Source organism: Metarhizium album (assembly GCF_000804445.1).
Source record: "Metarhizium album ARSEF 1941 chromosome Unknown scaffold_42, whole genome shotgun sequence".
Taxonomy (NCBI): Eukaryota; Fungi; Ascomycota; class Sordariomycetes; order Hypocreales; family Clavicipitaceae; genus Metarhizium; species Metarhizium album.
Genome location: NW_024467616.1, coordinates 54,885 through 67,402, shown reverse-complemented (window position 1 = coordinate 67,402; position 12,518 = coordinate 54,885). Strand labels below are relative to the sequence as shown.

Below are 12,518 nucleotides of genomic sequence, written 5' to 3'. Positions count from 1 at the left end.
TTTTTCATCCCAAACACTGCGTGCCTGACCGCCGTGGCTTGAGTAGCCGTGCGCTCGCGCTAGTTCCACCAGAAGCTCACGCTGAAGCTCACACTCAAACTCCTCACGTAGTGCCACCAGCCCATGGGAATCAGCAGCGTGTCCCCTTCTCCCAGGACGCACTCCCAATACTCCTCGGCAGCCAGCTCCCTCCTGGCTGCCTCCCTCTCCTCCAGGGTCATCCCCTGCGAGTCCTGATCGTCATCCCACCCCTCGACGACGCCTAGATCCAACAGACTCGTGTTGCTCATGTCCACGCCCGCCTCCTCCCCCCTCGGCCGCATGGCCTTGCTCCACGGCGGATACAGCCTCACGTACTTGGTCCCGACGACCTGCACCAGCAAGTTGTGATAGGCATCCGTGTGAAGAGGCGTAATGGTGCGGGCGGGCCCAAACCAGGCATTCACAAGCGGCACGCGCAGCCGCGCCTTGTTCTTGGCCGGGTCGGTGGGGTGCAAAGGCACGCTCGACCAGCACAGGTCCGGGATGGAAATGTCGCCCCTCAAGCAGGGGATCTGGCCGAACAAGTCGTGCTGCGCGAGGTATCCCACTTCCCCCGCCGCCCCCGGCGACACGTACCTCGACAGAAACGTCTTGAAGGGCACGAGCTCCTGCCCCCAGCCGGCGTCGACGTAGCTGCGGCCCAATTCCACCGGCACGAGGCGCCGGCCGCCAAAGGTCCGCGAGAGGAGGTACGACGGCGACTTCCACGGCCGCTCCGTCAGCGCCGGCCAGGTGGTGACGAGGTCGGTGAAGAGCACGGGCCGCGGAGGCGAGTCCCCGTTCATGTACTTCTCGAACGTGTCGAGGGACCAGCCCCTGCGGGCGGGACAGGTTCTCGCCGGAGACAGCGCCGGCCGCGTGTACGGCTCCTCGGGGGGGAAGAAGGCGTCTGCCCGCCTTGCCCGCCTTGCCCGCCTTGCTGGCGCCTCCGGTTCACCATCGCCTTGGGCGGCGTCGCACAGACGCTCGACGAGCCGGAGCGTCCTTTCTATCCACGCGGCTCCGAGGACGCCGGCCCCCCCCGCCGTTATGACCGCCCTGTCTAGCTTTTCTACGACGCCGTCCAGCGCCTGGTCGTCTAGCCAGGTGCTCTGGCCCAAGTAGCAGAGTATGTCGTGGAAGGTGGACAGGATGAGGGCGTCGGTGTGGATCTGCCGCCACGGATAGGGCAGTAGGTCGAAGCGGTAGGCGTAGAACCTGGACGTGGATATGGCAATGAGGTCGCCTAGCCTTCTTGTGAGAAGGGACTCGTTGGCTCGACGAGGGGTGCAACCTTTGACGGCGTCGTGCATGGCGAGGAGGGATTTGGCTTGGCGCTGGAGGAGGTCGTTCAAGGCGGTGCTTTCCGGGTCGGGGTCATCTTTCGTCGGCGTGCTGATGAGCGTCTCTGCGGCGGCGCGATACCATGACAGGATTTCGTCGCGGGGGGCCATGGTTTGTGGTTGATGAGCCACAGTGGTGCTCCATTTTGGTGTTGGCGAAGCTGTTGTCGCGAGAGAGAGGTGAAGACGGAGCTCCACCAGGCTGGAGGTCAGATCGAGAAGGCACCCAGACAGACGACGTCGTCCAGCTGCTTGCGTGTCAGAGCCAGCCAGCGCTGGCTCTCGTTTCATGGCCAAGTAGATACTGTCGAGCCATCGCACAAGATGTGCGTGGACTTTTTTAATACCAGCACAAAGTTCGTTGTAGTGCCTCATGTTCTGTTCCATTCGCCGGCTTGTGTGCGAAACCGCTACCCTACACTCGGCTGGGCTATTGCTGTCTCGCGTCGTGCGTGTATGGAGCTTCATCTCTCAATGACCTCTCGATGAGCGAGATACTTTGTAAATGCCTAACATGTCCATACACCTACAAAGCCATCTCTCCTGCCTTCAACCAAATAACCGTCTCTTACACGCACATGCTCTACGATGCCGGGATTCTTGCCCTCCTCGGTGATGCCCGCGCCGCAATCCCACTGCCTACCTTCAACTTTATCGTACACTTTGACCACGTCTTCTCCCGCAGCGCTCACTATTCTTCTAGCATCAAACATCATGCTCGTTATGGGGCTTTCGTATGCGTAAGCGTCGAAGATGGCGCCTGTGCGGAGATCCCATATCTAAAGAGTGTGTGTGAGCAAACTTTCTTGATCGTGAACGGAGCACAAGGTTGGGCCACCTACCCTGACGCTTCTATCCAAACTTCCAGTTACAAGGTGCACGTCATCAAATTGGAGACATGTCACGGCACCGGTGTGTCCCACAAGGCTGCGGTGAACTTGACCGCTTCGCAGATCCCACAGCCGCACCATGCCATCGGCCGTTCCGCATGCTAGTGCTGATTCAAAGACTTGCAAGGCTCCCACAAAGTCAGCCGAGCTGTTTGACGCGCGGCCGGTTGGCCTCCAGCCGCCGTCGATGCTGGAGGCGGCCGATGCTTGAGCCGCTGCCCACATGACGTCCAACGTTTGCACACAGCGACCCTTTTCGAGGTCCCAATGTCGAATGGTTTTGTCTGCGGAGCCCGAGACGAGAACATCGCCTCTGAAGTGCAGCGCTGTGACCTCGTCAACGTGGGATTGCAGCGTGTACAACTCACAGTCCTTCATGCTGTCTTCAGGAGGGTCAATGGGCTGGTCGTGCGGGTTCTCAAACGCAATGGCATCTTCGTCCTCGTCCCCATCTTCGCCGTAACTGTTTCCATGGGGATCGTAGCTTGACCGACTCAAATCCCACAGACGGATGGTGGCATCCGCAGAGCCAGTGGCGAGAATGTTGTCTTCAACTTGCAATGCTCGAACAGAGGCCGCGTGTCCGTCCAACACTCCTATGCACCGTCCAGCGTTCAAATCCCAAACTTTGACGGTGTCGTCGAGAGCAGCAGTCACCATGACGCCAAAAGGCGCATCGAAATCCAGGGCAGTTACGGTGTCTTTGTGCGCGCGAAGCTGTCGTATGTTGGATCCGGCCTCGAAATGTTCGTGAAGGATAGGCATGGACTTGCGGCGATGAACCTTTTTTGGTCTCTTTGGTGTACTGTTTGTTGAGCCGGGCAGCCTGTCATATACAGATTGTGACATGAATTCGGGATCGTAATCATCGGCATCACCAACGAGATCAACTTCGTCCTTGGTCGGGGTGTTTCGTGCAATGACCTCGGCCTCGTCTGCTAGAGCTTGAGCTACTTCTAAGCGTCCCTCAACGTCGATGACTGCCAGGGGGCATGAGAATTAGCCTTTTCAACGAAAATACCCGTAATTCTTTGTCTCGACGACACAGAGAGAGGGACGAGAGGGACGGGCAAAAGCCACACGCACTGTCGTGTTCCAGAAGCGCCTCTTCTTGCTCCAATCCTGCAAGTCGTTCCAAAATGATCTTGCGCATCCCTTGCAGGTTTGCGACTTTATTGTCTATCTCGCGAATTTCGCTACTGGCCATGCTCTTCCGAATGCCAAGAAGCTCGAATTCATGCATCATGGCAGCCTTTTCTTTTTGCACGTGCGACAAGCTGGCCGCAGATCCGGAACAGTCGATTCGTTCCCTGTCTTGCAGCAACTTTCTGCCCCTGGATACGCGGCGACGGTGTTTCTTGCCGTCTTCTGTCATCTCGGGGAAGCTGGCCTTGAAGCCTTGAAACAGCGAGTAGGTATTGTCATCCTCGGGGATGTTGGATAGCAAGTCGTCGGACAGAAAACTTACGGCGCGATGCTGAATCTCGGCGGTGGACAGCTTCGAGCGCACAATCTCGGTGGGCGTTCTTCGGGACATAGAAAAGACGCTCTGCTGTACGGACGGACGAGCCAACTGCTTGTGGACCTGCTTCATAGCCGTCTGGTAATGATGCGTGGTGGCCTCGGCATTAGGGGCCATGAGATGGGAGGCCGTGGCAGTGACTTTGCGCCCGAACGCCTCCAAGCCGCGAGTCTGCACAATATCAATGGCCATGTTAGCAGGACTTGCCCATAATCAGTGCAGAAGCAAAGGGACGGCTCGACGGCCGGGTTGGGCAAGTTGAGTCTGGTGTGCGCGCGGAGCTGCGACGTGCAAGATTCGGCCGTCACACGACCATGGCGACGCTGCCGGCGGCTGCGCTCCTCGGGCACGGCGAGGGATCAGGGGGATCGATTGGACCGTTGACGTGCAGACGTGCAGACTAGAGATGTGCTCCAGATGTGACTTGCATGGATGAGGCTGGACAAGGCTTGGACAGACGTACCGAGATGATGGATCGCTCGTCGTCGACATCGTCAAGCAAGTCATAGTGACTGTTGTCCTGATCAGCCATGGCTCGACGGCCGACCGAGGGTCTGACGAGACAAAGTAGAGATGTCTAACAGAGCAAGGGCCGCATTGGAAAGGGGGGGGGGGATGCAGAGCTGCCGGCTGCGCGTGTTGAGAGGCAACAACAACAAATTGCGGCAAGGACCAGTTGCAGCTCAGTGTTGCATCACCTGGCGCCAAGCCCCAGAAGGGGGGGGGGGTTATGCCTCCCCACGTGGCTACCCTATATCGAAGCAGTCATTGGCAAGCGCAGCCCATCTGACCCACATTTACTGCCATGTTGAGTACGTTGTGTTGTTAGTTGTTGTGTTTACATCTTGTTCTTCACTTCTCTCTCCTCCTCCACAGCACCGCGTTTCGCTTCCCCAATCATGTTCAATGCCGGCACGCACGCCTTGAACTCGGCCAAGCCCACACATGCCAAGTCGAGAAAGAGTCCGCAGCCTCTTCTTGTTCGACCTGTGGACCGTGTGGAAGAATGACAACATAGAACCGCCCGGTCGAGTGAAACAGTATAGATCTATATTTTCTACTGCCTCCAGCTATATCTATGCCAAGTACAATCTGCATTACTAGTAGCCAGACACAAAGCCTACGAGGAAACGTTCCTTCTTCCAGACCATAAACACTGAGCCCATAACCCTCATGGCCCTCGAGAAGCTACCAGCCGTGCTCAGATCAAAATCGAAACAGCCGAGTACTCGGGCTGCAAAACCTTGTACTCAATGGCTCCCGGCGTCTGGAGCTCGGAAACCATCTTGAACAGAAACTCGCAGTTCTTCAGCTGGCTGTAAAACTTGGCGGCCGCCTCCTTCATCACCTCGTGGTCAGGCCTCTCGTTCTCTCTCTCCGTCCTGTCCTTGTTCACATTGTACAGTGACTTTGCATACGTCAACAGGTTGTACCTTTGGTCGACCTTGAAGCTGAGAAGCTCGGGCAGCTGTGCGGCGAGCAGCCAGTCCTTCCACTTGGGATCTTCGGTGCCGATGGGGAGAGCTTCGGTAAGTTCCGTTTCCGTGTATCCCGTGAGCTGCTCGAGAGAGGTGGGAAGAGGCCGGCACAGGGCGGGCGGCTTGGAGGGAACGAAGCTGTAATAGTAGTCTTGGAGGTAGTTGACTGCCGTGTGCTGGGGGGAGGCAATGTGGATGCACATGGTGACGGCGTCGACGAGCTCGTCGACGGTTGTAATGGTTGGGAAGCTGGCAAGTTGACCCTTTGTCTGGATCTCGACGCACCAGTCAGCGATGTAGCGGTCATGTCTGACGTCGGCGCAGGTCTTGTACTTGGTGCCCAGGACCGTCTGGACAAAGTCGCGGATGATGTGCCAGAGGAGGAACATGTCGGTGGCGTACGGGTAGTTGCGGTATTTGTAGGTTGTGTTGCCCTCCATGTCGAAGCCGCGCTTCTTGAGATCGTTTGGGATGTACTTGTCGACAAAGTTGAAGTTCCTGAAGGCGTGTTGGATGAACTTGAAGCAGCGGTTGGTTGCAGGAGAATCGTACGCCGTGCTTGGTCCGAAGCCAGAGATTCTGGCAACGACCAAGGGCACCAGCACCGCGCGGGCGGCCTTGTTCAATGCCAGAGTTCTGAACCAGTGAGGGCTGAGGAGCTCGTACAAGAGATGGTCCTCGGGGACGGTCCGGTTCGTGGCAACGATGATGACCTCCTCAACCAAGTGCGTGTCGACCAGGTGCACGGCAATCTCATGTCTTGCCCAGTCCGACGACTGCGCACAGGTTTTGGCGTACCTCCATGGCCAGTCCTCGGCCTCGGGAACCAGCCCGCGGTCATCGGGGTGCAGCCGCTGGTTGAAGAGGGTGACGGACTTGTCGAGGCTGCCCTTGTAGTCGATGGTGATGGCCAAGGGGTGGAGGCGGCCATCGTCGTGGAGTTGGAAGATGATGACGGACGCGCAGCCATACCGGGACGCCTTCGCTTTACTTGCATCCTTGTGCTCGTCCAGGATGATATTCTCAAACGTCTCCCTGTCACCAACGCCGGTTGCCTCACGGAAGTAGGAGTAGTCCTGAATGAGCAGGTCTTTGCCCGCCTCCAGCAGCATTGCCACGTCCTCGAGGCCCTGCCTCTCTGCCTCGACCACGTACTCCTTGACCTTTGCGTGGGGAGCAGTGGCAATGGTGGTGGGATTGACGCCACTGAAGTGCTGCTGCGCAAACCGAGCGTCGCTAAACCAATCCGTCAGAAAGCCAATGTTCTTACCGTCCATGATGTCTGTGCTGGGGCTCGGATGCGAGCGATTGTGCGACTCGACAGCGGCAAGGGTAGGTCCGAAGAACGGTCCGTCCTCTTTGCGCATATCTTTCGGGATGATGAAACTCGCGGCCATGGCCAGCTTGCTGACGGACCCGAGTTCCTTCTGGTCGAAGATATGGCCAACATTTGGGTCCTGTTCCGTTTGGTCTTGGGGAACCTCACTCAGATGTGGAGGATATCCGTCAGCCGGATTGCTCCATTGATACTTTTCCCGCTTCTTTTCCAGACTTCGCCGCTGGGGAATGATGGGTTCAAAACCCAGGGTGTCGAATTGAGAACAGGCACTACAGAAGAGGTCAGCCACGTCAGGCCGAGGTGCGATCCAGCAAGCCGCCCGGGTCAACATACAATTCCTGAATCAAGTTGTAAAGCTCAGTCAGGGCTAGGCGAGTGCCCTTGTAGGTTCCCTGTTTGAGGCCCCTGGTAGCCACGAGGTTCCCACTGACGTTGCCGTCTCTGTCCGTGGTGAACGCCAGCCCTTGTCTCTGGAGTTCATTCAGGAAGACTCCCTTGTCCCAGACCTCCATCGTGGCCTGCTCCACATCGTGAGTGTTGTCTCCGGTGAGAATCTGCTGCAGCCTGTCTGTGATGCACGACAAAACAGCCATTTTGGACGGCGGACTGGTAGTCAAAGCAATGAACTAGAGGCAGAGAGAACTGACGGAATTCGAGAGCGTGTAAGTCAATGAGTTCAAAGGCAAAGGACGCAGTTTTTTGAGGATTCCAGGTCTCGTCAACTGTCCTTGCACCGTCGGTTTATATACTCGCCGGTCTCACACAAATCCGTGCCATGTCCATGTTTGTAGTGAGCCATGACTTCTATCTCGCCGCTGCCTAGCTCTCATGGCTGGACTCGAGATGACGACTTGTCAGGCCAAGGCAAGAAAAAAAAAATCACACATGTATGTAAGACGCAGTCTGCCCGTGGCCAGCACCCAACACCAGCATCGCGAGAATAGCCTAGTTTTTTTTGCAACAGACACATTCCGGGCATGCCGTCGCGGGTCTTCGGCATTGCCTGATGTTTCTATCCACAACGGCGACAGCATTCATGCAGGCCGTGACTCGGCCTTTTCAAGATGCGGCAGTCTAATGGTATATATATGAGAGACTGCTTCAGAATGGCGGGCGTCGGCGATGTGCGGATATGCAGACTCAGTTGGTCTCGGTGCTCCATGCAAGCCACTGTCAACATATACTGCCAATGTCTGTTGCCAATACGAGGTCAGCCGCGGGCGTTTAACTTGAACACTTCCTCGTCTCGCTCTCGTTCACGAGCTGCTCTACCGGGCGCGTCCAATAACATCCGAGCAAAATCTCAACCTCCTCCCATCGTCACACGCTGCCCGATATTCTGAACGGCGGTGCAACGCTTTCAGCAGAGGCTGTGCCCGAGCTGACAGCTCAAGGCGTACAAGAATGCATGTAACTGTAACTCTCAGAGTCGACACTTGTCAACCGAGGAAAACGGCTCAAACCGTCCGAGTCAGCTTCGTTTCCCGCCGCAAACTTGATTTGATGCCATGATTGCGTCCTCAAAAACCCGATGAAAAGTCAGAATACTCATGAACGGCGCCCCCTCAACTTTGAACCTACTAGGATTGTCATTTCTGATAAAACTTGTCACCAGGCGTCGGCGTCGGCGTCGACTTGAGGCTACACCATCGTCCACGTTCCAAGAGACATCCACACTTGCTTTCAGGTCCAAAGCTTTCTTTCTCTTGCCTGATATCCCTTCTCACCATGGCCGCCGGCCCAGCTGCTTTGCCGCCTGGCGCTTCTGCCGCGCCAAGCGACCCGATACAAGACCTCCCCCAAAAGTTGGTCGACCAAATGACCACCATGTTCGGCTACCACGCCGGCTACCGCACAAGTAAGCAGCTTAACGGTCCCTCCCCGTCACCGATTACACCACGAAGCTCACCATTGCCCAGCACACGCCAAAGGTCTCCTTGTCGAAGGGTCATTCAAGCCATCCGCCGAGGCGAAATCTCTTTCCACAGCGCCTCACTTCCACAACCCTTCCACCCCGATCATAGCCCGGTTCTCCGTTGGCGGCGGCATCCCCAGCATTCCCGATGCCGATAACCAGGCCACTCCCAAGGGAGTCGCCATCCGGTTCTTGATTGACGACAAGACGCACACGGACATGGTCACGCACTCCTTCAACGGGTTCGCCACCCGCAACGGCCAGGATTTTTTAACCTTTCTCAAGCTCTTCTTCGCTCTGGCAGTTGCCAAGAAGCGCTTTGACGATGCCGCCAGAAAGGGAGGCGACGCTTCCAAGGAACAGGTCGACCTCAAACAGGCAAAGGGCGTGTTTGATGCCTGGCTGGGAACGCACGAGTCCGCAAAGAGATTCTTCGAGTCCCCCAAGCCCAACCCCGTCAACTACGGCACGATTACATACTACCAACCAAACACCCACGTCCTGACCAATGCAGAGGGCGAAACGGTCAACGTGCGCTACCGCCTGGACCCCGTGGACGGAGAGCAGCTGTTCCCGGAAAACGAGGCGCCAAAGCAGCCAAACTACCTGGAAGATAATCTCCTGTACAGGTTCCCCACCGAGCCCATCAAATTCAAGGTCCTTGCGCACATTGCAGGCCCCGACGACGTCCTCGACGACGCTACCGTTCCGTACAAAAGCACAAGGTGGGTGCCGGTGGGAGACATTGACATGTCCAAGGTTGCCGAGGACAACGCGAACAAGCAGCAGCAGTTGGCGTTCAGTCCAGCGCCCGAGAGTGGCGGTGTTCGAGGCATCAAGTCGAGCAATGACCCGTTGATCCAGACAAGGAAGGGCGTTTACTACATAAGCTCTAAGCAGAGGCGGGAAGCAAAGAGGGAGCCTGGTGGTGTCGCCGAGCTCTACCCGTAGCTTTGGGTGGATGCAGATTGACGAGTGACGAGTGACGAGTAGCGACGGAACGGAACGACTGGTAACTTAGTATGTGACTTTTAAGAGTAGCAATGGCATGATTTGAGGCCGACTCGTGGCGCCATCACAAGTTATGTGACGGCACCCAGACACGTATACGTGTGTGTGTGCGTGTGCGCGCGGCATCGCTTTCGCAGGTAGTAAGTAAACGAGGGAATAAATTACGCGGCAAAGAGTACGTACTTCCCTTGGCTTCTCATACCGCAGACATGACAGCTTCAGCTTCATTACACCCTGGCAACGGCAATGAGTTGGCTGCCCTCCACGCGCAACCAGCGGCATTTTCCTGGGCGGCGCCATCAATCACGTCGTGGTCTGGTCTGCTTCCGGAATACACGAGTGATAAAGGGACTTCGAAGAGTCGAGGCTCAGGGACCAGATGCATGCAGGTCGTGAGAGCTGCACGGTCACCCAATTGGCGCTTGCGGGCATGTAACGTATGTATGTATGGGCGGTCAGCTTTCGACTCGTGTAGGAATCCGCGGCGTGTCCAGGACACGTATCCTGCCGACACGGTCTACGATACTGCCAGGGGTTTATGTGTATATATATATATATATATATATATATATATGTACATATATATATATTTTGAGAATATTGTGCTCTGTTACCGGATGACTTGGGATGTCGCCCGGCGCGTGGCTTGTAACTTGCCATGTAGTGGTGACTCGACCCGCTAGGCTAGATATGGCCACGTGCGTCCTGTGTCGGGGGCCCCCAGTGTCCAAGTACTACCTGGGGCTGGGCACTAAAAAACCGCCAACTGCCCAACCGCCAACCGCCAACCGCCAACCGCCGCGTTCGGAGCTTCGAGCCTCGATCAAGCCAAGGCGTGTCATCAATGGGTCCGTCCCGCATGGTCGCAGCACCGAGTACAGACGACACAAATCGTCCCCTCTCCATTCAGTATATCTCTCGCGAACTTCCTGCGCACCTACCAGGAACCAAACTCCCTACCTCCATTGCAGCACCACACCTGGCCCCTCGCTGCCTACTATGGATTCCGCCGTCGACATGAACGACGCCTCCAAGGTGTTGGACCTGTCTCGGATTCGCTTCCAGTTGATGTTAGTCCCCGGCCTACAAGCATCCAATGCGACACGGTAGCTGATTCTTAGCCTCGCAGTCGCCTGGAAGACACAATCACCTTTCATCTGATTGAGCGCGTCCAATTCGCCCTGAACAAGGTACACCTGCAACCACATCCCCCTTCGATGGGCGCCCCAACCCCTAAAACTGACCCGTCGCCGCCACCCTCCAGACAATCTACACGCCCGGCGCCATCAAGATCCCCAACAGCGACCTCTCCTTCTTCGACTGGTACTTCTTCGAGCAGGAAAAGCTGCAGTCTCTCATCCGCCGCTACGAATCCCCCGACGAGTACCCCTTCTTCCCGGATGCCGTGCAGACCCCGATTCTCAAGCCCCTCAACTACCCCAAGATCCTGCACCCCAACGACGTCAACGTCAACGACAAGATCAAGCAGTTCTACATTGAAAAATTCCTGCCCGCCGTGTGTCCCGACTTTGGACGCCAGGACCGCGGCGAGTCGCAGGAGAACTACGGGTCCGCCGCCACGTCAGACTTTGCGTGCCTGCAGGCCCTCTCGCGGAGAATTCACTTTGGAAAATTTGTTGCCGAGTCCAAGTATCGCTCGGATCCCGAAAAGTACAACAAGCTGATTCTGGCGAATGACCGGCTGGGCATCGGGGAGAGCATCACCAACAAGGCTGTCGAGAAGTCTGTCCTCGCGAGGTTGCGCTTGAAGGCGCTGACATATGGAAAGGACCCGTCCATCTCAGATGACTCCGACGAGCACGTCAAGATTGACGTGGATGCCGTCGTGGCCATGTATGAGGACTTTGTGATTCCGTTGACCAAAGAGGTCGAGGTGGAGTATTTGATGCAGCGGCTGAAGGGGCAGCAATAAACCGCGCCGAGAGGGAACGCGGCGGGGCAAAATGATTTGACAATGTTTGGACATAGCATCGCACAAACTAGATGTTGCACTATTTGGCATTGAAGCTGCGAGTCATTTTTTCTTGCAACTCTTTTCTTCTTCCTACGCGCCTCACGTCTACCGCGGCTGTAGATAGTCGGTGATGCCCTTGACAGCGCCGGGAAACTTGCTCGCTTCAATTAGAATCATGTGTCCCGCAGGCTTGATGCCCGCCTCTTGGAACGCTCGTTTGCTGTCGGCCACCGAATCGTTTTCCCTGGTATAGGAAAAGCTCCCGTACGCCAGCGCGTGCTGATGCAGCACCTCATCTTCAGGATGGAAAAAGAAAGCCGTCGACTCCTCCTTGGCCTTTTTCTTCTTGCGGCCCTCCACGTCCAACGTTGACTCGACCTCCTGGTACGTCTTGGACAGAATCAAGTAGTGCGAAAACTCGTACGGCTCCTTGTCCTCCACGGCGGCCTCGACCTCGTCAATGAGCATCGAGTAGAGCGGCGGCCCGATCTCGGGCGGGATGTTGATGAGGCGCTCGGAGAACACTAGACCAATGTGTTTACCGGCGCTGATGAGTTCGGCGACCGCGGCCAGCGAGGCATTCGTTTGCGCCTTGTCGACCAGGTATTTCAGGATATCCTTCATGGGCTCGGTGTCGCGATGGACGTGTGTGTTCAGAGCGGTGAGCATGGCGTAGGCATCTGTCTGCTTGCCGTCAACCTTTACCGTCGAGCCGATTGTTGGCTGCGACAAGATCAGGTCGGTGAGTGCTGACATGTTGAACAGGTTGGCGTCTACGTCGAAGAGCTGGCGAAGAAGGGATTTGATGCCGTGGAAGTCGATTTCGGGGTCAAAGTTGAACCATTCAAACTCGACATTGACCATGTCAAAATCCTGCCGTGGCAAGTCAGCACGCGGGCGATGTCTCGTGGTGTTCCTCTGCCTCGTGTACCTCATCGTCGCTGCCGTCCTCGTCCATCTTGTCCACATCCGTGTCTGCGGGCGGGGCGCCTTTACCCTCCTCTCTGGACCTCTTTTTGCCCAT

The 12,518-nt window shown here is 56.6% G+C and overlaps 7 protein-coding genes across 7 annotated transcripts; 2 read left to right on the top strand and 5 right to left on the bottom strand.

Moving 5' to 3' along the window:
* Nucleotides 1–59: 59 nt before the first annotated feature.
* On the bottom strand, nucleotides 60–1,475 carry MAM_08074 (jumonji domain containing 5; the record flags this gene model as incomplete). Its single annotated transcript, XM_040826872.1, has 1 exon — nucleotides 60–1,475. One exon carries the CDS (start codon nucleotides 1,473–1,475, stop codon nucleotides 60–62), a length of 1,416 nt encoding a protein of 471 aa, XP_040675131.1.
* Nucleotides 1,476–1,873: 398 nt separating this feature from the next.
* Nucleotides 1,874–3,968, bottom strand: MAM_08073 (Mitochondrial division protein 1; the record flags this gene model as incomplete). Its single annotated transcript, XM_040826871.1, has 3 exons — nucleotides 1,874–2,143; nucleotides 2,207–3,234; nucleotides 3,341–3,968. The coding sequence occupies 3 exons, from the start codon at nucleotides 3,966–3,968 to the stop codon at nucleotides 1,874–1,876; spliced, it is 1,926 nt and encodes a 641-aa protein (XP_040675130.1).
* A 112-nt stretch (nucleotides 3,969–4,080) lies between these two features.
* On the bottom strand, nucleotides 4,081–4,308 carry MAM_08072 (uncharacterized protein; the record flags this gene model as incomplete). The annotated part of the gene is made up of 2 exons (XM_040826870.1): nucleotides 4,081–4,176; nucleotides 4,240–4,308. 2 exons carry the CDS (start codon nucleotides 4,306–4,308, stop codon nucleotides 4,081–4,083), a joined length of 165 nt encoding a protein of 54 aa, XP_040675129.1.
* A 669-nt stretch (nucleotides 4,309–4,977) lies between these two features.
* Nucleotides 4,978–7,186, bottom strand: MAM_08071 (lipoxygenase 1; the record flags this gene model as incomplete). Its single annotated transcript, XM_040826869.1, has 2 exons — nucleotides 4,978–6,862; nucleotides 6,927–7,186. The coding sequence occupies 2 exons, from the start codon at nucleotides 7,184–7,186 to the stop codon at nucleotides 4,978–4,980; spliced, it is 2,145 nt and encodes a 714-aa protein (XP_040675128.1).
* A 1,135-nt stretch (nucleotides 7,187–8,321) lies between these two features.
* MAM_08070 (catalase) lies at nucleotides 8,322–9,459 on the top strand (the record flags this gene model as incomplete). The annotated part of the gene is made up of 2 exons (XM_040826868.1): nucleotides 8,322–8,451; nucleotides 8,513–9,459. 2 exons carry the CDS (start codon nucleotides 8,322–8,324, stop codon nucleotides 9,457–9,459), a joined length of 1,077 nt encoding a protein of 358 aa, XP_040675127.1.
* A 1,059-nt stretch (nucleotides 9,460–10,518) lies between these two features.
* On the top strand, nucleotides 10,519–11,452 carry MAM_08069 (chorismate mutase; the record flags this gene model as incomplete). The annotated part of the gene is made up of 3 exons (XM_040826867.1): nucleotides 10,519–10,589; nucleotides 10,649–10,709; nucleotides 10,784–11,452. 3 exons carry the CDS (start codon nucleotides 10,519–10,521, stop codon nucleotides 11,450–11,452), a joined length of 801 nt encoding a protein of 266 aa, XP_040675126.1.
* Nucleotides 11,453–11,599: 147 nt separating this feature from the next.
* On the bottom strand, nucleotides 11,600–12,518 carry MAM_08068 (bcp1-like protein; the record flags this gene model as incomplete). Its single annotated transcript, XM_040826866.1, has 2 exons — nucleotides 11,600–12,367; nucleotides 12,426–12,518. The coding sequence occupies 2 exons, from the start codon at nucleotides 12,516–12,518 to the stop codon at nucleotides 11,600–11,602; spliced, it is 861 nt and encodes a 286-aa protein (XP_040675125.1).